A 25,737-nucleotide genomic window follows, 5' to 3' on the forward strand; every position below is an offset into this window, starting at 1 on the left:
GATCAGAGCCTTTGGGTATCAATAGACAATGTGCAGCCCTTTCATAAGACTTCTACCGCAGGCATAGCTTCTAGGTACCAAGGAACATATCTCAACAAAAAGAGGACCGTTGTTTCTCGGCACCATTATGTGCTATGCGCGTATGAAGCGACTTTTCCACGAGGAGAACGGGTGCCCTTCCTGGACAATTATTCTTCCGAAATTATGCATAGGCGCACAAGTAACACTGATATGCCGTATTCATCACTACTAAAACTAAACTTTCAACCTGATGTCCTCGAGTGGATAATATTATGAAGAAACCTCATGGACGTTAGCACCTGCCATTGAGCGCTTCAGAAATAAACCGTGAAAATCTACGAAGACATCAGAAATTGGTTGACGATAATTGTAGGACAAACACGTGGTTACGCCTACGCATAACCATGCATTGCATTCAGGGACTTGAGTCGGTTCAACAGAATATTGATCAAATGACTTGCCCACGAGACTTATCTGAGAAACCTACAGCCTCACCTATGCTTAATCTTGAGCTCTCCTTGAAGTCAAAAAGTATATTCTGCGAAGGCACAATTGTGTACATATAAATCTATTCGCAGGTTTGCTTCCCCGTAATGTTTTCCAGCTGAAGGAAGTTTGCCGTTCTAGGCTTCGTGTTGGAGTGGCGTTAACAGCTATGCTTGGACTTGCCCTAAGTGTCTGGTTCCTGTGCATACAGGGTACACTCACCACCTGCTGAAGGTGTACCCAAGGCCTCTGGGTGGCAGGTACAAGGTGCTGAGGATGGCCAAACTGAAGCTTAGTGTTGAAGATGACTATACTCGTTGGAAAATCGGCAACAAATACGCAAACCTTTTTTGTCTGCACCTATATTACACAGGGCTGCCTGTATTTGGACGTCGTGTTTTACTGGGTATGTCTTTCGTCAAATCACTCGGATTACAAAAAAAAAGAGCAGCCGCAGTTACTTGGGTACCATGGTTACTATGGCAGTTGCATTTGGTCGATAAAAAACACGACAATGGTCTTGTAATTCACTAGGAGGCGTACTGAACGTGCGAGGCTTGCATTCTGCGAAAACGGCATCCATGATGCCGTAATCCTCTCCCATTTACTTGGACTACTGTATTTGAAGACGCTTCACAGAAATAAAAGCTCAGGCGGGTGAACATAAAGTGTGTTATTCAGTTTTCGATTTAATTTTTAGCTGTGCTCATATTTCTATAGCATTAACGAGAGGGTGGCAGGTCTTGTTGTGAAACTTAATAAGAGGTACAAAATGAAGATTGTACAGGTCTACGCCCCTACATCCAGTCATGATGACCAGGAAGTCGAAAGTTTCTATGAAGACGTGGAATCGGCGGTGGGTAGAGTGAAAACTAAATACACTATACTAATGGGCGACTTTAATGCCAAGGTAGGCAAGAAGCAGGCTGGAGACAAGGCAGTGGGGGAATATGGCATAGGCACTAGGAACAGCAGGGGAGAGTTATTAGTAGAGTTTGCGGAACAGAATAATATGAGGATAATGAATACCTTCTTCCGCAAGCGGGAAAGCCGAAAGTGGACGTGGAGGAGCCCGAACGGCGAGACTAGAAATGAAATAGACTTCATACTCTGCGCTAACCCTGGCATCATACAAGATGTGGACGTGCTCGGCAAGGTGCGCTGCAGTGACCACAGGATGGTAAGAACTCGAATTAGCCTAGACCTGAGGAGGGAACGGAAGAAACTGGTACATAAGAAGCCGATCAATGAGTTAGCGGTAAGAGGGAAAATAGAGGAATTCCAGATCAAGCTACAGAGCAGGTATTCAGCTTTAACTCAGGAAGAGGACCTTAGTGTTGAAGCAATGAACGACAATCTTGTGGGCATCATTAAGGAGTGTGCAATGGAAGTCGGTGGTAACTCCGTTAGGCAGGATACCAGCAAACTATCCCAGGAGACGAAAGATCTGATCAAGAAACGCCAATGTATGAAGGCATCTAACCCTACAGCTAGAATAGAACTGGCAGAACTTTCGTAGTTAATCAACAAGCGTAAGACAGCTGACATAAGGAAGTATAATATGGATAGAATTGAACAGGCTCTCAGGAACGGAGGAAACCTAAAAACAGTGATGAAGAAACTAGGAATTGGCAAGAATCAGATGTATGCGTTAAGAGACAAAGCCGGCAATATCATTACTAATATGGATGAGATAGTTCAAGTGGCTGAGGAGTTCTATAGAGATTTATACAGTACCAGTGGCACCCACGACGATAATGGAAGAGAAAATAGTCTAGAGGAATTCGAAATCCCGAAGGTAACGCCGGAAGAAGTAAAGAAAGCCTTAGGAGATATGCAAAGGGGGAAGGCAGCTGGGGAGGATCAGGTAACAGCAGATTTGTTGAAGGATGGTGGACAGATTGTTCTAGAGAAACTGGCCACCCTGTATAAGCAATGCCTCATGACCTCGAGCGTACCGGAATCTTGGAAGAACGCTAACATAATCCTAATCCATAAGAAAGGGGACGCCAAAGACTTGAAAAATTATAGACCGATCAGCTTACTGTCTGTTGCCTACAAAGTATTTACTAAGGTAATTGCAAATAGAATCAGGAACACCTTAGACTTCTGTCAACCAAAGGACCAGGCAGGATTCCGTAAAGGCTACTCAACAATAGACCATATTCACACTATCAATCAAGTGATAGAGAAATGTGCAGAATATAAGCAACCGTTATATATAGCTTTCATTGATTACGAGAAAGCGTTTGATTCAGTCGAAACCTCAGCAGTCATGGAGGCATTACGGAATCAGGGTGTAGATGAGCCATATGTAAAAATACTGGAAGATATCTATAGCGGCTCCACAGCCACCGTAGTCCTCCATAAAGCAAGCAACAAAATCCCAATAAAGAAAGGCGTCAGGCAGGGAGATACGATATCTCCAATGCTATTCACAGCGTGTTTACAGGAGGTATTCAGAGACCTGGATTGGGAAGAATTGGGGATAAAAGTTAATGGAGAATACCTTAGTAACTTGCGATTCGCTGATGATATTACCTTGCTTAGTAACTCAGGGGACCAATTGCAATGCATGCTCACTGACCTGGAGAGGCAAAGCAGAAGAGTGGGTCTAAAAATGAATATGCAGAAAACTAAAGTAATGCTTAACAGTCTCGGGAGAGAACAGCAATTTACAATAGGCAGCGAGGCACTGGAAGTCGTAAGGGAATACATCTACTTAGGGCAGGTAGTGACGGCGGATCCGGATCATGAGACGGAAATAATCAGAAGAATAAGAATGGGCTGGAGTGCGTTTGGCAGGCATTCCCAAATCATGAACAGCAGGTTGCCGTTATCCCTCAAGAGAAAAGTATATAATAGCTGTGTCTTACCAGTACTCACCTATGGGGCAGAAACCTGGAGGCTTACGAAAAGGGTTCTGCTCAAATTAAGGACGACACAACGAGCTATGGAAAGAAGAATGATAGGTGTAACGTTAAGGGATAAGAAAAGAGCTGATTGGGTGAGGGAACAAACGCGAGTTAATGACATCTTAGTTGAAATCAAGAAAAAGAAATGGGCATGGGCAGGACATGTAATGAGGAGGGAAGATAACCGATGGTCATTAAGGGTTACGGACTGGATCCCAAGGGAAGGGAAGCGTAGCAGGGGGCGGCAGAAAGTTAGGTGGGCGGATGAGATTAAGAAGTTTGCAGGGACGGCATGGCCACAATTAGTACATGACCGGGGTTGTTGGAGAAGTATGGGAGAGGCCTTTGCCCTGCAGTGGGCGTAACCAGGCTGATGATGATGATGATGATGATGATGATGATGATGATGATATTTCTTAGGCTAAGCAATCTTGCCGCAACTACTCCTAAGTGGGTTTTGCAGTGGAGCTTAATTTTAGGGATACTTCTTAGAGAGCACTCTTTCATAGCAGGAAGAGCATTCGAATGTCCGAAGGGATGGATACAATACACTTGCATGCAGACGAATCGGCCTGTGCTAGCTAGCCTAGACCTGCTAATTTGCACTAAGAAAAAAGGTTGAGAAAATAAAGGAGCAATAAAAGTGAAGCTAAAGATGGTCTTACTTTTACGCAAGAAGATTTTGCGGCTCCATTCACTCGCCACCTAATGGTTGCAGAGCCAAAACATCTAGAACAAATGAGATCCTTGTTATCTTATGCACTTACCATGCACACAAGGGCATATTTTCTGCAAAACAGATGTAGCGAGGTTCTGACAGGCTATTCGAAGTCTCAAGGTCGCTTAAGTTGAGAGCTGACACCGTTTCACGACTGGGCTTCAGCAAAATCAACCGTTGTGTTTAAAACTGAGTATTGCATCCTGTATGTTCTCCTTGAGCGAAGGCTTTTTCCCGAATAACTGCCTGTTGTAAACGGGGCTGACTGCATGCCTATGCAGTAAAACACTATTGAAAAGGACACAATGGTACAATAGGCTTTTGTGTCCCACCAGAAAGAAAAAAGAAATTGATTGGCAGCCAAAGCTTCGGAACACAATAGCATGGTAACAAATTTAGGATAAACCCACATGACGAAGCCATACACTAGGTTCTTTATGCAACTGTTTGTACAGACACTTGCGCTGGAAGATTTCAGTAGCGGTTAGCTTTTTGAAGAGGAAAAATATTTTAGCGGACCTCGCCATAAATACTTGTTCCCACTGAGTATGCTTTATATGCTTTGCACGTGCGGAAACAAATTCAGAGACAAAGGTAAGCCATTGTTGCGCATGTATAATACTGCTTTCCTTTTTTTTTCTGCCAAGGCAAACCTAACGAACTAAACGTTCCGATGCACACAATGCAACATCTTGCCGCTTTTACATGAAAGCGGCACAAAACAAAGTGTGTGATGTATATTTTTACATATAAGACTGAGCTCTCTTTGAGAAACAATTTTGTTACGAAAACTCTCAGGCCCGCTATACAAAGGAAACTCGGACGAGATCGTCTGGCTGTGTTTTTAGGTTGCGTTGTCGTATACAAACAGACAGACAACATAAAAGGTTAGCCTGCAATACGTAGCATGATCCCGCGTGTTACACACAAAAGCATGTTCAACGCAAGAAGTCCAGGAGCGAGACCTGCCTTCCACGTCTGCTGCATGGTGTTCTTGACAGCACGTTCCACGATCGACACTCGTATCACCGCAGCGGCAGTGTTGCTTATCGTCGTCTTGGCGGGAACTGTAGCAAACAGCGCCATTCGCAACGAAGTGAATCAAGGTACACGTGTGCAAAGCGGGCCACCACATAGTGGGATAAGAACCTATCGACTTCCAGTAAGTAGCTCACGAAGCAGAAGGTGTCTTTGAAGTAAATGTAGTGGATCGCGGTACAGCAGCCGCCAGTTGTACTAATCGTCGACGCAATACAATAGTAGTGTTTATTCTCGAACGTTCTGCGGTACTATTGCATCAATACGACAAAGATGAAAGCGCAAAGTTTTCGTATCACCAGCAGGCCAAAGTATCAGTGCATCGCATTAGCAGCATGTCAGAGATGTCCAGAAATTAACTGGCTGCCGTCGACAATTGAACTGTATTTTTATGCATGCATGTGCGCTGCTGAAAACAGCATACACGCGCTTATTTTAACTGTTCTTCAACTGTTCAATTGCACTGAAACAGTTGAAGTAAGCACCCGTGTTGTCTTCTGTCTTGTTTGTTTGGTCTTGGCGCAACACTTGTTCATTAGGTCAATTGAATACCATTTATAAGAACAGGGGTATCATATATGAAAACGTCAGCGTTGTCATTCATACTCAGTGTGTTAAAGAAATACCTAAATAAAAATATCAGTTTCAGATTTACACATCTAATGATCTATAAACGCGTAAAGCTGCTGAAATAGCTTTTCATGGAAATAAACGCAAATAGAACGAAGCAAGAACGGTCATTCAGTACACCCATGAACATATTAATTCCAAAGGAAAAGTTGCAAATTTACGCCGCCAATTTAAGTTTTAATGTGGTACCTTGCAGTTAACAACACACGCGTAGCTATAAATATAGGAATTACTAATGTACCTATCAAAATCTATAACAACGAATCTATGTTGCGCAATTTCAGTTTCGTCCTCTAGAACAACGCCTATGCTGTTCCGTATAGTTAACAATTTTCGTCATCGCCACAGCATGTATATCCCTCCTCCTACTACTCGCAATGATTCTTTTAAATACAGCTTCTTTCCGAGAGCAATAAAACAATGGGATCTATTATCAGACTCAATAGTAAAGACGTCATCAATACGCGACTTTCTTGAAAATCTCAAAAGCACATGTGTACGCATACCATAACTCGGCCAAATGTTAATACTGTAAGCACCTGGGTATTGTATTACATGCTGTATTTGCCATGGTATTACTATCAGTGCGTTCCCCAGTCTACTTGCTAAATCAGCCATGACGCCGCTAAAAAGAAAGGGGCTGAGTACGCTTCTCTGTGGTACTCCCTGCTTGACAGCATGTTGAGCACTCTTTCCTTCGCCCATCTGAACAAATATTTTGCGACCTGATAAAAATTCAGAAGTCCATCACAAAGACCTGTCACACCAGTCCAAGTTCCAACATACTTAGCAGAACGTGAACGTGACTAACAGTGTCAAATGCCCTCTTGATGTCTAGGAATACTGCTATCGTCATGGTTCTACGTGCACGCTCGTGTTCCGCAGAGGTTACTATATCTAATATTGCATCCATTGTGCATCTATGTTTCCTAAAACCTACTAAACAGTGGGACAACACATACGTTTGATTACACCATCATTGAAGTCGCGCGTCAATCATTTTCTCCATTACTTTGCATAAACAACTTGTCAAGCTAACTGGGCGGAAGGATTCAAGGCACAAGGGCGTCTTACCCGGTTTTAAAATTGGTATGATTCGAGCGACTTTCCAAGAGTCAAGCACAGTTTCTTTTATCCATAAATTATTATGGATGTCTAAGAGAACATTTGTACCTGTCGGTCCGAGGTTTCTTAGCATATTGTACGTAATGCTGGCCGGTCCAGCAGCAGACTTTTGGCGACATGATGCAATTGCACATTGAAGCTCGCTTAATGTGAAAGTATGATCTAATTAAGGATGTTGGGCCCAGTAGTGAGCAGTAATTTGCAGCTTTGCTAACACTACTGAAATATCAAATTCTGTACATTGCGATGAAAAAGGAGGTCTGGAAATAAGCTTACAAAATTCATCTGCGACTATTATCTCACACGTGTCCCGAGCTACAGCGAGAGCACAAAATGGGAAGCTCTGTGTTACAGCTCCGCTTAAAGAACGAATTACTAGAAAAATTCGTGGGACAAACGTGTGAGGAGACAGTGTGCCGCAGAAATCGCGCCCGCGCCGTTTGCCTAAATTTTCCAAGCGTCTGCGCATTATTTTGTGTATTTTCTGAGTGTTTCTCTATGCTTCTAAATTTCCACTGCGTCGGTACTCTCTTTCGGATCGGAGTCTGATGGATCTTCGGTGTTCATACTCTCCGTCAACTGCAGCATAATCTTTTGGAATTGAGGCCTTCTTTGTGCATATGTTCATGTTATCCTGCAGAAATTCTGTAAATCTTTCCGCTGTTACATGTTGATTAATTTGATCCGTGAGGCGGTACCGGAAAGCTTGCCAGTTGGTTAGTCTGCTGTAACGCCTGATATCATAGTGCATGTTAGGGTGATTTACAAGGATGGGAAAATGATCACTTCCGCGCGTTTCCATATCTATTGTCCATCCCACATCATTCACTAGATCATGTGAACACAGGGTAACATCTATGCAGCTTGAATAATTATACCCACGAAGAAATGTTGGTGACCCATTGTTTAAAACAGCCAAGTTGCATTTATCTATGGCGCACTCAATAACGTTACCACGTGCATCACAATGATCACTGCCCCAGATGATGTTGTGTGCATTGAAGTCGCCACATATAGATACATTAGAATGAGGTATTTTGAAGATATCCACTAGCGCTTCTACTGAAATCCGGTTTGAAGGTTGTAGGTATAGATTATTCACTTTTATGCTGAGCTTGCCAAATGATACTTTACATGCGATGAATTCCGGGAAGTCTGAGTCACTGGACTGAATTTGATAAGCTGGTAGGTCTTTTCTGAAGCACAGGAGCACTCTGCTAACAGCACCTTGACGAGAAGTCTTATATATCACATAATTCGAGAGGCGAAAGTCGTCATTGATTCCTGCCTCTTGAATGCAAAGTATTGGAGAGAGAGAGAGAGAGAGAGAGGAAAGGGGAAAGGCAGGGAGGTTAACCAGAGAAAAAGATCCGGTTGGCTACCCTACATTGGGGAGAGAGGGGAGGGGGAGGTAAAGTGGTAACAAAGTAGAGATAAGGAAAGGAAGGAGCGTAGACACACAATCACAATCGGTCACTGGCACCGAATACTGTCATCGCACAGCACAGTGACACTTGCCGCACTATCAACATCTGGTCAGGCTACAGCCGCCTGTCCAATTCTATCGCCCTCAAAAACCGCAACAGTGCCCTCGCCGCCCTCTGCTGCGATGGCTTGTGATGGCGCTATCTTAAAATAAGTTCCTCTGTGAGAGGTCTTTGGTCAAAGCGTGCTATCGCGGTTGCGAGTGATTGTCTCTGTAAATTATATCGAGGACAGTCACAAAGAAGGTGTCGAAAAGTCTCCTCGTTACCACAGTCCTCACACGTGGCGTCGTCGGCCCATCCAATTCGGTAAACGAAAGACTTGGTGAAAGTCACCCCTAGCCATAGTCGACAAAGCAGGGTAGCTTCGCGACGGCAGAGTCCAGCTGGAATACAAAGGCGTAGAGGGTAGTCAAGATTGTGGAGTCGGTAGTCGAGAAAACTTCCAGTGTTCCGCAAGGAAAACGTGATGTCCCGGCTGATAATTCGAAGTTTTCGAGCGGCATCTGTCCTTGATAACGGGTATCGGCTCCTCTTCGTCCCCTTGAAGAGCCGACCGAGCAGCGTTGTCAGCGTGTTCGTTCCCTATGACTCCGCAGTGACTTGGAAGCCACTGAAATGTCACGTGGTGTCCTTTCTCAGTTAAGGTATGAATGAGTTCTCTAATCTCAAATACCAGTTGTTCGTGTGGTCCGCGCCGCAGGGCCGATAGCAAAAATTGCAGTACAGCCTTCGAGTCACTGAATATTGACCATCTTCGAGGTTGCTCTTGGCTGACGAGACGAAGTGCAGCGCGAAGGGCTGCAAGTTCCGCGGCCATCGGTGTCGTTGGGTGACATGTCTTGAAACTGATGGTGGTGGCTTTCGCTGGGAAGATCACGGCTCCAGAGGAACACTGGAGAGTTGCCGATCCATCAGTATAAATATGTACGTGTTCGGCGTACCTCTCGTGCAAAAGGAGCAGAGTTAGTTGTTTAAGAGCTGGTGATGACAGCTCAGATTTTTTCCTGATTCCTGGTACGGTGAGGTGCACTGCGGGTCGAGCCAAACACCATGGAGGAATCGATGGCTTAGTTGCGGGGGTGAAGCCTGACGGGAGGCAGGTGTAATACTCCGAAATCGTAGTACAAAATGCTGCCTGCGGCCTTTCTGACGGTAGTGTTGCCAGATGGTGGGAACAGGCACGGGCAACGTGCCTAATGTGCACTCTCAACACTTCTACCGCAATGTGTGTTTGTATAGGTTGGTCCCGAGCAATCGCAATAGTCGCTGCTATCGATGTGCATTTTGGCAAACCAAGACAAACCCTGAGAGCCCGAGCTTGAATAGCCTGTAGAGCACGAAGATTTGTCTGGCAGGTGTTGGTCAGTACGGGCAAACTGTATCTCAAGAAGCCCAGAAAAAGAGCCCTGTACAATTCCAACATTGCATGCACTGACATTCCCCAAGTCTTTCTTCCCAGAAACTTGAAAAGTTGGGAGATTGCTGTCAGACGCTTCTTCAAGTAGGTCACGTGCGGACTCCATGAGAGATCTCTATCAATGATTATGCCAATAAATTTGTGAGTCTTCCCATAAGAAATTATCTGACCATTTATTGATATGGCGTAGGGTGTCATTGGTTTGCGAGTGAACGCCATCAGTACACATTTGTCTGACGAGATTTCAAGACCTTGGTTGCGGAGGTATATAGCTATTAGAGTAGCAGCTTTTTGAAGTCTTGCACGTATCTGAGGACGTGTCACGCCTGAGGTCCATATACATATGTCGTCGGCGTACATTGATATCTTGATCGCTGCTGGCAGATGATCAACGAGACCAATGAGTGTGAGGTTGAATAGGGTAGGGCTTAGTACACCGCCTTGAGGAACACCTCGGTACGTGTAGTGTAGTGCGGTTTTACCATCACCGGTAATGTGATGGTAAAACCGCACTACACATAAAAAGGTAATGAGAGATCCACTGGAAAACTCGAACACCTAGACCAACCATCTCAAGAGCATCAGGGATAGCCTCGTGAGATACGTTATCGTATGCCCCCTTGACATCCAAGAACAAAGCTGCACATAATTTTTTGCGTGACTTTTGAAGCTGGACGTGCGTAGCGAGATCAACAACACTGTCTACTGAAGAGCGATCTCGACGAAAACCAGCCATGCGATTCGGTAACATGTTGTAGTGCTCCAGGTACCACTCCAAGCGGGCAAGGATCATATTTTCCATTATCTTTCCCACACAGCTGGCCAGCGCTATTGGGCGGTATGAGGTGGGTTAAAGTGGGGACTTGCCTTGCTTCAGGAGAGGGACCAAGCGGCTTATCTTTCATTCTTCGGGAACCATGCCATCCTGCCAAAATAAGTTGTAGAGATGTAACAGTTCTCTCCGTGCGCCATCACTCAGGTTGTTCAAGGCGCGGTAGGATATTCCATCTGGTCCCGCGGATGAAGAACGCCTGCATAGAGCAAGAGCCGCTTCTAGTTCCTCCATTATGAAAGGAAGATCCATGCGGCCGCCACGTGAAACAGGGATGCGACTGGGGGCTCGAATGCCTGGACCGGTTGCTTGGCCAGCGATCCTTTCACAAAAGTCTTCTGCAACATCAGCCTCTAGCCGCCCCTGGAAGAGCGCCAGCGCTTTGAATGTGAAGCGTTGTTCAGGGAAGGAACGTAGACCACGTATGGTTCTCCAGATGTGGGAAAGTGGCTTTCGATGGTCTAGTGACTGGCAAAATCTTGCCCAACGTGGAGATGCCAATCTATCCACGCGACGTTGAAGTTTCTTTTGTAGTCGTCTGGCTGTCCTAAGGTCTTCGATGGATTCGAAGATTTTGAACTCCGCTCCGCACGACGACGGAGTGCACGAAGTCGCTCCAACTCTATATCCAATTCCGTGTGCTTCGAAGAAACCGTGAGCGTGCGCGCGGCGTGTAGCATTGCAGACTTGATTGCTTCCTCTAATCCGGAGGACAAGCCCTCTCGACAAGCATCCTCCATGGTGGAAGTAAAAGTGGTCCAGTCAATTAATCGAATGGTGTTCCGTGGGGTGGGACTGGACATTCCTTTGATGACAAGGTATGTGGGAATATGATCACTCCCGTGTGTCTCGATATCCGAAAACCATTTAACATATCTTGTGAAACTGCTGGAGACGAAAGCTAGGTCAAGACAGCTGCCATAATTCACGCCTCGTATAAACGTTGGGCTGCCGTCATTCAGGAGTGAAAGGCCGTGGTTACAGGCGAGTTTGCAAGTCTTTGCCCTCTTGCATTTGTTCTTGCGCTTCCCCATGCTATATGGTGCGCATTAAAATCTCCGATGATGACATATGGGGCAGGGCACACAGACAAGATGTTCGTTAATCGTTTGGGATCAAAAATACTTGAAGGCGATATATAAACGCTAACAAGTATAAACATGAGTTTGCCCTTTTTAATTGTTAGGCAAACGTATTGATTTTTATCATGAGGCGGAATCGGCTGGCGAACATATGTCAGTTCTTGACGAAGAAAAACGATGACTTTGCTGCATGCATTAGTTGTTGCGGATATAACAGCTTCGTATCCCGATAATCTGACTGGTTTTGACACATTAGGCTCATATATGACAATGACTGGGAACAAATTAGTATATATATACTGACGAAAATCCGAAAGGCGTGATTTTAGTCCTCTTGCGTTCCATTGTATGAATGACGCTGCCTTGACTTCCTCTCGAAATGATGGGCGATGGCTGGCCATGTCTCTATTCGATTCACTCAAGCACTGGGTTTAAGGCGTCCAGTACTTTCAGTGAATTTTGAGCAGACGTAGTTCCAAGGTTCGACAGAATCACTCGAATGGCATCTATGAGGGGACGCAGCATTGAAAGGACTTGACGATCTGCTTTGGGCGTGGCATCAGCGGCAGGAGCAGGCTCCTGAGCGGGCTTGACAATCTGTAGTTCTGTGGGAGATTGCTGGCTCGGAAGCGCAGGCCATTCTTCTTGAGACAAATTCCTTTCAGGCGACTTCCTTGTGCTGTTCAGCCCCTTTTTGGCCTGATTGGAGAAAGTGAGTGCTACAATGGAAGCGGCCCTCTCCTTTCGCGGCTCTGCCTTTTTTTAGGTGGTTCGGTGAAGCCGACGCCGACGCCGGATGTCCTCGGTGTCACTGAGCATGCTTCCTCTCTTCCTCGTGAGGGACGGCCTTGATGACCTCTGGCCAGGAGGGCCTCTGGAAGGCTTCGCGTCCATGGCCACAAAACCGGGAGCCGAGGCACCAGGAAATTCCGTAGAATTCGTCGAAAACCCGAGAACACAGATAGAAGCGTTCTAAGAAGAAGGCACTTCGTCGTCGTCCTCCCGCAAAGTATTGGAAAGGTTTATTGCACAAGCAGTTTACGGAAGTCAGCACACTTCCTTCGAAGACTGTTGGCATTCCACTGAAATATAGCGACATATTTGTAGCGGTTATTCATGTACTGCCTGCCGCAGTTTCGGCCGGATATTGGACACAATAGTGCTTCCAGAGGCAACAAGGCTTTCACTTCTGGTAGGTTGTTTGTTTCCGGCAGAGCAGATAGGTTTGCGTTAAGAGCTGCGAAAAGCATTGGCAAAATCAGTCGTGTCACCGATGCGGTGGTATGTTTGCTATTAGCTGGCATTACTCCTGCGGTAGGTGCATAAGGTCGCTGAAAAGAATGTGTACGAATATTGGAGCTTTCTTGTGTATTACTTTCTGCCTGTTGTCGTCTGGGTTTCCGTAGCACTGACGCATAAGACTGGGCGCTTGACTGTGATCCTCTTGATTGGTCTCTTGATTGCACTGTCGTTTCTTCTCTCGATGAGGAATAGCTTGTTGATTCTCTTGGCTGTGGTGGTTCCGGTGCCCACTGTTGTGGGTGATCTTGCACTGGATGAACAATCTCAAGGTTTGGGGCGCGTTCGTTGCGTCGCGGTTGTCTTCCATGGATAAGTTCATGTCAACGCATTTGTGCCGCTTCCTTGTTCTGAGGGCAGCCTGAGAAAGAGGCGGCATGGTTCCCCGCACAGTTTGCACATTTAGGTTGAAGAAGTGACTTGCACTCCTTGTGGTCATGATCTTCTGAGCAGATTTTACATCGACGTGTACTGCGGCAGGTTTTCTACATGTACCCAAATCTCTGGCAATTATAGTAGCGAAGTGTTGGTCCTAGATATTCCTCGACAGGATAACTGGTGAAGCCCAGGTAAGTTCTTCCTTTAATAGGGCGATCGTCTCTGAAAGTCAGAATTACCGTTTGAAGTGGATGTGACTTTACTGCTCCATCTTCTTGGCGGGAATACCTTATCTGTCTGCGTGTTGCTATAACTTCTGCGTCTTTCAAGAAGTCTAGGAGTTGTTCGTCTGTATACTGCAGAAGCACATGTCTCACTTTCCCAACGTTTCGTGTGTATGACTCTGGGATGAAGGGCTTGACTTCCAGGCCACCTACACTTGAGAGCATCAAAAGGCGTTTTGCGGATGCTAAGGAAGCAACGCTGACACTGAAACTTCCATCTCTGTTCGTCCTGAAAGACTGCACTTTCTTTGGCAGTGGAAACTATTTCAGCAGAAACTCGGTTTGATTCACTTCCCGAAAAGTAGTACCTTCACTTGTTGGGAGAAAGACAACTGGAATGCCTTCTGCTCACTTTTTCTTGTACGTGACCAAAGTAAATGGTGCATCTTCACCCATCTCTTCTTCATCACTTAGCTCATAATTCGATGTTGTATCGTCATATTTGCTGTCTTCTGGGCGAGGTTTCTTGCTCTCGGCTTCGACGTCAGCCATTATTCCTGAATTCGCCGAAGTTGATTCCGAGTTGTGCAGGACCAAACGTGCCGGCTTTATGAAGCTTTGTGACGCTTGCAAGGGCCCAGGCTTTTCATTACGGCCTGTAGCATCATTCATATGGCTTGCTACACTTGGACGAGCATAAGGCTCGTGACGATGTTCTCGGCTTCCGACCACCGTAGTGAAAGGTTAGTAGCCAGGTCGTTAGTGTGCATCCACAGCACACACAATCGCCATAGTGCGTGACCAGGCGTAGCAGCGTACATCGCAGTCGACGCTCTAAGAGTGTACATTCGAAATGTTGCAAGAACACGCTTTCGCTATCTTGCTTGCCTGCCAGCAACTAGGCCGCATACGAGTTTTAGCCGTCTCCTGACAACTCACGGAACAGCGCTACCATCCATCGAATTCCGTCCAAGCAGCATGGATTTGGTTGCTGCGGTAGCCTCTGCTATCACCTCCAGTATGCCTTACCATTCCAGGCATCAAGAAGAAGGCACAAATGCATTGAGCAGCATTGGAGCAGGTAGCATTATTGGCACTACCTGAAGTCCTCGGTGAGCGATTTACATGTTCACACCTATGGGTCGGCTGTGCACTATAGTTCAGCAGCTGCAATATTAAAGTGAAGCTTTCTTTGCCTCTTCTCCCGACTATCCGGGTGCTGCTGCGGTGGTCTCGCTCGCATCACCATAGGGTTTCTTGCAACACCACCAGATGGCGAACGCCTCCGCGCATCCCGGCCGGTGCTGCCGCGGCAGCGCTTCACAGTTTGTGCGTATGGCAAGTGTCATGCTTGCTTTAGTATGCAGGTACTGGGCTGTGGAGATCGCGCGCTGGCTGTGAAAGTGTAAACATTACAATGGTCCATAGCCTGAAGACAGCGGTTGGGGCTGGCGTCTCAACAGCGTGCTGGCCATGCATGCAAAAGGAGAAAGTAAACATGAGCCAAAAAAATGTCTCCAAAGTGTGTACTCAGCGTCGAGGAAACCCAGGCCCGAAAGAAGCGTGGTGCGGAGCTTAAGCGTCTTCGCTGCGCAGCGAAACGTCGTGCAGACCGTATTGTATGTATACAATGTGTACAAACAAATTTATAATAATAATTGAATTGCGTAAATGTCCATAATAGAAATATAATTTAATACTTCTGCCACCTGCTATGTGAGCCATAGACAATGATCAACCCTCTCAGAGATTATGAGCAATGACGCACAACAAGGATTCAAGCAGACACGTTTCCCTGTGGGTTCTGCGGACTACGCTGACAAACTGCAGTGGTGCACGCAAGGTAACGTACTGCACTAGTTCACCACGACTAAATGCTTAAGAATTAATACATTTGCCGCCAATATCACTGCTAACTATCGTCAATCAAAGTAATCAGCGTACACATATTTGCTTACATCGATTCCCACAGTGCGCAGAATTCGCGGATTTTTTTCTCCTAACAAAACCTACACTGATAAAATTCAGCACATGGCACTAAACATCAACAACGGCTGTCGAACTTGTAGCTCTGCGTGCTGCTATTCAATTGATCAACCAGGAATCGCCCAAGAAATGGTCCATCTTTTGCGATTTCAAGGACACCATCAAAAGTTTGCTCTCCACATTACACCGCAGACTCCACGGACGACTTGCCGCGCAAGCCCCAGAAATTTACCATCGGGCAATTGAGAAAGGACAGGTAAACGTATTTCAATGGTTTCCAAGTTGTGGTACCCTCGGACACGAGAAAGCAGATGTAACCGCTTGACCTCCAGATGATAATGTCGACTACATTCAATCTCGATGTCAAGAACGGATGCAGCGGGAAAACTCCGTATGCCTACTCGCGAGCTTACGTTGGCCCAATTAAATTCGGCATACCTTAAATACCAGCGCCTTTGTTTGCTGAATCCTCACCTGAAGCTCCGCCTTCCACATTGATTACTACGACGGGAGGTAACTCATTTGTCGTCTTTGGCTTCGAGTAGCTTTTACTAATGCGCGCTCCTGCCTCATCGGAATGGCCGCAAGTCCAGAATGTCAAGCTTGAAGGTGAAAGTTCCCCTAAGGTAGCAAACCAGACGTGCGGATGTTTAACGGTCCTGCCTTGCCTTCCTTTAAACTTTCTCCTCTCTCTTTCTTTCTGGAACGGGAAACGATATAATTTGGTTCGTGGTGAAGCAAAGTGCGAATATTTAAGGATAATGCCCCTAATTACATGCAAGGAAAGCAAATGGAATGACTTGTGAACGAAAGTTATTAATCGCTTCAACTAGAGCACAAGGCACTTCCAATAATGTCAAGGATGTTGTTTATCTTTAAATGCAGGTAAGAAAGTCGCATGGCGTCTGCCGCAATAACAACGAGTGCAACGACGACTGCTGTTGTGTGGAACGACAGCACGTGCAGACCTGCCAGCCGTACTCACTATTCGGTGAAAGATGCACCATATCTCAAATAAGAGGGGGCGTCTACCACAGTGCGTGTCCCTGCGCAGCTGGAAATCGTAAGAAGGCAGTTCAGATGTTTACACCAACCATCCCCGTACAACAACTCTGCCGCGTGAAAGCTATTTATTTATCATTTGCCGATGTACGTTTATATTTGTTGCGTGCGATGCCATAGAATGGGCTTCAAGAACAAAATCAGCGTGATGGTCTTAACTGTTACGAACCGTGACGTTTAACAATGAGACAGTTCGAAATTTAGAGACTGTTTAGAAAGAACGCCCGTTACGCGACCTGGGATACGTGCTGAACTAGGTTGCCTAATACTGTACTACAGCGGGGCGCCAGGAGCAAGGAGACGTATTACGCTGTTAGAAGAAGTGCGCAGAAAACCAAACGGGGACTATGTCCCGTTGCCTTCTTTCTCTGTTCCATTTTAGCAAGAGCATGATAGGTTTGAATACGCTTGTAGTCTCCTTGAATTTATTTTGTTTGGTCCATTACAACGGAGCCTCGGCGTTGTAGTAATCAAGTTAGTTGCTGTTTTATGAAATGTCAAGAGGCGATCAAAGAAACTTTTTTTCTTGGTGGTTCCATGTACCCGAAGTTTCCATGTACAACAGACCAATCCGTGTTAAGAAGCGTGTTGGAGGAAGTAATAGCAGAGAAATAAGCAAAACAACGGAGGAGGATGGGCGTTAGCAAAAACACAGAGTGCGTGGAGTAGTAGTAATTACAGCCATTAGTCTACGCAAGGCATACGCTTGATGCCTGGTAGCGATTTAAATCAGTTCAAGAAGGTAACAACCGGAACTAGCGATCTCTTTCCTTCAGCTCGATTTAAAAACAGCGTTCTATGCACCTGTCTTACGTGATTGCATAGGTCAAGTAAAATATGTAAAGTTGGTTGGACTTCGGTAATAAAAATGAAGACGACAATGTCTCAATCTCGATACCACGAAGAAAAAAAAAAAGAACAGGAGCCGCACTAGCGAGTGCCTCGTTTTTGTTACCTGCTTCGAGGGGAGAAGGATTAGAAAAGTGAATACACTGTGTGTAGAGAAGACATGCTGGAAGCTCGTAAAGCACACACGTAATATGTTTAAGAAGCAAACAAAGAATGACATGGTCGGGGCAGTGAAAATTATAGTGTATAAAAAAACGACAGGACGGAAAAAAGTTGTACTTTAAGCAAAACGCACATGCGAAATGGAAATTCATCATAGAATTTTTTTAAAACAGAGTACAAATTATCTCTTGCAACATTGAGAAAATAAATTTCTCAATATGTGGGAATTACGGAGGCACGCTAGTGGAGTAATGTGGCTTGTATCCGCGACTCAATGGTCAGAATGTGATGGGACATAAAATCGAGAGAATAGTAGTCGAGCATCGTCATGGAATCATGAGACGTAGGGACGCGACAAAGAGGACGCCCAGAGGGCTCTGCTTTCCGCTTTGAGGGAGTCGGTCCTTTCTTTTAAATGAAACAACCACCCTAGTGGCTCGATGACTAAGGTCTTGTGTTGCTGACAACGACGCCGCGGGCTCACTTTAGGGCTTGATCAGCCGTATTCCCGTGAGGGCTGAATAGAAGAATTGTGCTGTACTTAGAATACAGTGGGCATCAAATAAACTCATGGGGTCAAAGTACTAATCCGGAGACCCCCCTAAAGCGTAGAGCAAAGCTGAGCTCTGACGTTTAGACGTTAGAATAAATAAATAAATAAATAAATAAATAAATAAATAAATAAATAAATAAATAAATAAACTAGAATATAAAGCCAAATAAACAGACTGGCAGAATATGTGGACGACAGAAATACGGGGAGAACTGAAAAAGCTTTTGTTCGCAAGTGCTGCTTGCCATTGGTCGGCCGCTTTCTGTCATTATTATCTTCAACATGACGACTGGTTATGTGCTCTTCGAAAAGTGATAGTACAAGAACTACATCGTAAAATTCTCCTTGTGGATAATTCAGGGCCCATATGTACAAGAAAGTTTCTTACGCTAAGACTGTTCATATGAACAGTTGAGTGGCCAATGGCCAGAGCACGTATGAAAGGAGCGCTTTGCAAATTAGGTTCGCGATTTGCTAAATGTGCAGACGTTTATCAGATTCGTAATGCGTCAGTAAACTTATAAACCTGGATCATTTTCTTCTTTGCAAAACGAAGCGTCGCACCCGTCCTACCGGATAAAAACACAAACCAACTGATTTTGTTCTTTTTCCAGAGGCGTGCAAAAACGACACATGCAAGTAATCACAGCGCAGGCTTTTTGTGACGGAGAATTTGTGTGCAAGAGCAGGTGAGTAGGCAGTCTCAACCAGAAAGTCCTTTTCATTGAGCGGTATTCACCGTGAGGCCAATGAGTCACCGCCGATAGATTCCTGTTCTCATTCAATGAAGTAGATCAACTACATTCGCGGAGGATTTGCAATGGCAGGGAAGCGAAACCTACGGAGGCGGAGCTTCTGCACACGTGTTACCGTGCCAAGTAGTCCGGCATCGTTTGGCAGCGCTTTTGGTTTCTCAGAACGGACGTTGGAGGATTCAGTGCAAGTTCTACGCGAGTAGGTTTGGCGTTTGCCCAGACGCGGAAGGCACAAACATCAAAATCATGCAGCTTCAACACTCAATCGTGTGTTTTGCCGTATTTAGCTGTTGTAAATAAGGTGTTTATGTTTTCTCTGGCCTAGCTTGGAATATAACGCGGAAGACAATGAGAGACATTTTTCAAAATCAATATTGCTTTTGCGTGCTTTGCCCCGCTATATTTCTGTTGATAGCCAGGGAAAGGTGTCTGCGAGTATACCAGTTTAGTTTTCCCCGAATATATTTCTAAAGAAGCCATCATTGTTCTAGTATTGGGCATGCTCATGAGTTACGAATGTAAAGGATTTATAACGAGGATACTTCCCGGATAGTTTCGGGTTATTAACACGTGTGGTACAGGGGCATAAAAATTGCTTGCCACACAGAGATTCCTTCACCAATTGCCATGCAATATCAAATTACTGCATAAGTGATAGCACAACTATATTTATAAATCAAAAGGTAAACATTTGTAAATGCAAGCTTTGCAAAAACGTAAAAATATAAACGTTAATTGTGCAGTAGCTAGTGACAAATGACACACAAGGCAGTGACACATGAGGCAGAAATAAAATTTATTATTATTATTAAATAAATACGAATATTTTCTTAGGAGTGCCATGGCGAATTTGCGTCCCACACTAACGCACCCAATTCTCTCTTTGACAAACATCCCAGCACCTGCAATTTTTTCACATGCATTTTCAAATGTTTTCTCGTTAACGCCATCCACAAGTGTAACCTTCTTTATAGTTTGTAGCTGAAATATCAAATTTTTACACGTTGTACACGTTGTCAGAGCCCCCCATAAGACAGCTGACACATCCATACTAGATATCACACAAACAAATTATGACACCCGGACATGAAGCCATTTAACGACCGTGAAGCGCTGTTTTGTTGAAGCCATTTTCATGCCTCACATTTAATTTTTGCAGTGTTATAGCCACATTGAGTTTACATGAACTCGTTTCGTTTTCGGCGGTAATAGTTTATACATCAGAATAAGAATTTATTGTTAGAATTTGGGTCACATTACAAGTATCTAGTATTCCTTACTGAGAATTTCAACAAAATTTCATTTTTTTCTAATTTCTAATTTGTAAAACCAATGTAGCGGAGCGTCAGGCTGCGTCTAGGTGCTTTATTTATCCTTTTACAGCCAAGCGGAGAGCACGTCACTGGCCAGCCTGGGAGACGCGCTGGTTAGATATGCGAAATCAATGCATTCTGTGCAGCCACCGATGCGCGTGAAATTTATGCGGAGCGATGCGCAAGCAACGCTACGCTAAAACTCTCTAATAGAAAGATCTACCAACAGCGTAGGATAGCCAAGTGCAAGCCATGACATACGACTGATTGCTAGCTATGTATGCCAGGCTAACACCACCTGCGGCGACAACGCAGCGTTACCTTCGCCACTGGCGCAAAATATCACCGAACATTTAACGTCGATGAGCGCGCAAGACAGCGCTACAGACTCCCTATGCAAGTGCGACTGACACACTGGAGCAATTTCACTTTCCATAACAGTGTAGTCGAACTTGTAATAATAGGCAACCGCCACAAGTTTTCTTTTCATAAGCTGAAAATCAAACAGCCGACGATTAATCGATCGGCCACTTGTAACGCTTTAGAGCGCAGCTTTTGGGTGCCTGTTCTTCGTTTGAGCGTCGTCGTTCTTCGGAATAACAGCGCGAACGTCGTCGTGCCACTGCTCGCGCGTTCATCGTCGTCGTATTCCGCAGCTGGTTCCGATGTCAACGTTCCCGTCATGCCAACGTTCCCCTAATGCCCGCCACTCTTCGAAGGCGCTGACCGCACTGGCCTATTGCCAGACGGTGCAGTCTCAGATTCTTTGCTTCCATATATCGCGAAACAAAAACACGTATAGAGCTGTGCTCAATTTTCACATTAGGGAGTATCGTAATCGACGGACACTTTTTTGTGTCCGTCGATTACGATACTCCGTACAGATTGCAACGCCAATGCATTTCTCCGCAAAGTTCGGGGATTAATATCTGGAAACTAGTCTCATCCAGGGAATTTGTTCCAAGTAGAGCCGCCTTGCTAACTCCACGTCGAAATTTTTTAAAATTGCAACGTGGGTGATAAGGTAATTAGTAGAAAACTTAAATCTGGATTTTTTGTTAATTAGTTTATTATGCATTTCACTTTTTTGTCCCAGTAATGTCCGCCTCTTCGAGTAGACCAGCTCATGAACAAGAATTGTGCTATCTGCCACAGTCAATCTTTAAAAATTTCTGGTAGTGTTCGATGAAGCAACTGGTATATTTAGTGAAAACAACAACGCACACACAAATCATTGTATACATGCCGGCAAAGAAATGCCAATTCTTTGAATTATAAAGCTGCAGACGGCGAGCTTAGATGCATAAGTCGAAATCTTGCTGCGGCTTCAGAATCTTTTATTTTACGCGTCAGCTAATTATTATGACGTCCTATATATAGTATGCACATGACGTCACATCCGCTGCTGTCGTCTGCTTCCGCTACCTTCCGCCATCTTGGGGTACCTTATTAACAGGCGCGCGCATAGGCCTATAGGTTCCCCAACATGGCGCTGCCGTAAACCGGAATTCGCGGAGTATCATTGAATGACGTACGTGCATACTATGTATTGTCACACATCTTTTAGTGCGAACCAAAAGGCTGCATACAGCGACCTTATTTTTAACACTGTCAATGTGCTCGTGCAACCTGTCCGACAGCGCCGGTTAACCTAGGTCAACCAGGGCGCCTCCGCCTACCCTGCCCCTCCGCGATGGCTTCGCCTCCTTCCTCTTTCCCTGCTTCGCTCAATGCCACCTATACTGCGTTCCATACATAGCAGTCAACGCAGTGGAAGCTACGCAAGAAGTTAGGTCAAGAAATGTTATCACTCCGCGCGGTCCGTCTATGCTTCGCTGGGCGTGCCCAGAGCGTTTGCTCGTGCGAGCATGCGCGTGAGGCTCCTCGCGGTGGGTTGCAAATAAAAAAAACCCCGTAAAGAACAATACAAATAAAAACGATCTACAACAACGCATAAGCAGCTGTGTATCACAGTGTGTTTGTTTCTTTGAATTAAAATTTGTTTCATTCAATAGTGCGCCTATATAAAAAACAGTTGGCCACAATCGCGGTCAAGAAGCATCGGACTATATCCAAGTGCGAACGAAGCCACTGCAAGAAGTCTGTCTAGTTCCCACAGCGTTGTCTGCTATGTATGGAACAGAGTGTATACTTTCCTCTAGGTGGCGTCACTTTGCCGTGCGCTCGCGGCAGTCCTTTGTACTTTTCCTGGCCCGCGAGTCTCCTCTCCGCCTTCAGGCGCCTTCCTCCTCCTGCGTTCACTTCCTTGGCGGCTTCAAACTAAATATCCCCAATTTCATGGCGGTCTACTTACGCTTGTCTTTAACAAAAAAAAAAAAGCATAAGTCACATCAACCGCCATCAGATTGATGTGTTGTTCAGTGCTTGAACTCATAAGCCGGAAGTCCTTTAAGGGTAATTGTTTCATAAAATGACACTTGGAACAAGTTAGTGGCTTTATGTTGAAAAACCAAGCTTCCTTGTATACTCCTAAATTATGCTTTCTTGATTAAGGACTCGAATCTGCTGATCGATTTTATGAAAGCTCATCCTCACAAAGGTTACCAAGCCTTCTTGATGGACCTGAAGGACTTCTATTTATAGATCCCTCGAACTAAATTGTTTTCTACAATGTAACAGTCCATTGATTAATATGGCGCGGCACGTTTTTAGGGCGAAGGAATGTTTCATGTAGTCAATGTTTAGAGATTTGACGTTTATACTCGGCTTACTTTCATCGTCTTGGGCGATGCTATGTATACCGGCAGCAGCGGGTGTGTGCATGAGCTATTACATCGCTGCCACCCTAAGTAACTTGCTTTTATCCCGTCTCTGCTTGAAGCTAGAAACGGCAAAGCTCCTTAAAATTTTGAGGTTCATAAAACATTTTTTTTCACCGATTGCAGATTGCTCAGCGTGCGAGTGGTTGCGTGTTTTTCTTTTGTTTTGGCTTCCAATGACCTTGGGAAGCTTTGTAGGCTCCCAAATCCTAAGAAGGCAGCGAGTCGAGTATGCAGATTGTGCACGATGGGTTGCGTATAGGATCGCTGTGTCATGGTGCCAGTATAACGATCGACAAACGCGGCGCAGCCTGAATGACAGGTTGCACGAGCATAGCAAGAGTGTTAAAAATAAGATCGCACAAAGCCACTTTTTTGCATCTCTGCAAGACCTGTGGCTGCACACCTGACTTCAACATATGTGGGGTTACAGGACGTCATCTAATCAGCTGGCACGTAAAATAAAGCAATGTGGATCCATAGGAAGATTCGGACAGTTGTTAGCATGCGCGCCGTCTTTAGCTTCATCATGTAAATAATTGACATTTCTGGACTTGCCAGCCCGTGTAGAGCAATTTATGTGCATGCTGTTCGTACTTAGTATACAGCGTGGTGATTTTTGAGCATTCCTGAATTTTCAATATCGCCTAGAGCAGATCGCATAATTCTTGCGTTCGAGCTGAATTATTTGCAGGAACGGACATTACTAGCACAAGCTATCGTAACACTTGTTTAACTAATTGACCATAATTCACAGATAACTTCCTAATAATTGCGGCACATAAGTTATCAATTGTAGCTGGCGACATTGCGAGACTAATGCACTTATAGGAATCTCCAAGATGACTCCAGTTTCGAGATACGATTTTACAAAGTGTGGGACGGAGTAGATCGGCGTTCTAGTTCCTTTTGTGCTTCAAAGCATAAAAGAGAGATTTAATAAAGAAGAATAAGTGGAACAACACTGTATTTTATAGCGGGTTTGATGGCGCATATCTCCAAACTGGTGGCATTTAGGAAATTAATTTAAAGTGGATATGGGTTGCATTTCAACAGCTACAATTCGTAAGTTACAATATCCGCCGTAAACTATTAAGAGCGTGATTAGTAATTTTTAGTTTAGTTGAATAAGTGTTTAGATTTTTTGTACAAGTATTGTTTGCCACTCTGAATAATCCAGCTCAAGATCAACAAATAAGTTTTTTGCAACAGACGATCTAGAAAAAAAAAAACCGGAAACCTAAAAGTGATTACTCTATATCAGACTGTGTAGAGCAACGAAATAAATCGGTTGGAAGATTGGCGACCCCGTGCCTCTTGTTTCCTTGTCTTCGTCTTGTTTCCTTCCCTCTTGTGAGATTCACTAATTTATGGAAACCTTATGGAACATAAAATCGCCTGAACAGCCTGCCTTGCGAAAGATATCCTTCGACGGTCTCGGAAGCTTTGGCCAAACTCTTGTGTCTACCCACTCAGCAAGATGGCTGAAATATCGGCTGTGAGCCGTACCTGTGGCTACAGTGGCCATTTAAACAGGCGAGATCAAAAGTCGCCTAATTTCTGGTGCATTCACGGCAACAAATATGGTGGTGTCAACGGGTGCGGTGCTGTAAAAGTTTTATAGGGTGTTTAATAATTTCCATACGTATGTCGTTGTCCTAGTTGACCTGTAGAAGTCCAATCAATATGGATAAACACCCACGAGCAAAAGTGTATAGTGGAAGCGTTCCAAAGAAAAGTCATATTTATTTGCAGAGGAGGCTGCTTGCTCTTTTCAACTTCGCCACTGATATCTGGTTAAGCTCCCTGCCTTTCCACTTTATCTTTCTCTCTCTTACCTCATGAACCCCGTAGTGAACTCAAGAATCTAGGGAACGATGAAATTAAAATTATTTCAGCTTAGTATGCTCCTTACACTTTTGCTCACACGTGTGTCTTAATGTCGTTAAACCTAGTCTGTACCTACCGAGGGGTCCGTGCTGTCCGCATTAAAAGGCGGCCATCCGTTTATTTAATAATTTTTATTCAAGACTCTGTATTGTTACCGTCCTAATGGGCCATGTAAAATTGTAGAGCTGCTTGATAATTCACGCCATATGTGGCTGCCAACAATTTGTATTAGGCTGAACTTTTCCAATGTGAGCTACATCAGCGCTGCAAAGAAAAATTAGTGGCGGAAGATAAACGTAAAAGCACTGAAATATTATAGAGGGCCTTTATTGTGCTGCTCCAAGGTAAGTTATTCCAATTAACTAACCGATTTCCTTCAGTTGTGAAGGTCAATAAAATAGGGTACGGTCTTCCTGCATTCACGCCACAAAATCGCAGATACTGCATTGCTGCTTCTCGGACATGGTGAATAGGCCGTGGGTATTTGGTTTTCAAGTTGTCAAATCAACTGCATTATAATTTCAGATGGTGCCAATAAAAGACGAAATCCAATGCCTGGACTTATAATTCCACTTGGTTCTCTGGATACAATTTGTTTTGTGTGCTCAGCGTGAGGCTATCTCCCTGTTTTCATTTGCCTATTATGCTCTTTGTCTGCGCAACACAGAACAGCCTGCAAGAACAAATCCAGCGTGTTACTTTTTGATGTAAATAAAGTTATTTTCTCTCTGTCAA

At 44.8% G+C, this 25,737-nt stretch overlaps 1 protein-coding gene across 1 annotated transcript; it reads left to right on the plus strand.

Moving 5' to 3' along the window:
* Positions 1–4,940: 4,940 nt before the first annotated feature.
* LOC142587624 (uncharacterized) lies at positions 4,941–25,737 on the plus strand. Its single transcript, XM_075698788.1, has 4 exons — positions 4,941–5,302; positions 16,524–16,701; positions 18,879–18,953; positions 25,528–25,737. Exons 1-3 carry the CDS (start codon positions 5,048–5,050, stop codon positions 18,905–18,907), a joined length of 462 nt encoding a protein of 153 aa, XP_075554903.1. The 5' UTR covers positions 4,941–5,047; the 3' UTR covers positions 18,908–18,953; positions 25,528–25,737.

This window comes from Dermacentor variabilis, chromosome 7, assembly GCF_050947875.1.
Source record: "Dermacentor variabilis isolate Ectoservices chromosome 7, ASM5094787v1, whole genome shotgun sequence".
NCBI classification, from domain to species: Eukaryota; Metazoa; Arthropoda; class Arachnida; order Ixodida; family Ixodidae; genus Dermacentor; species Dermacentor variabilis.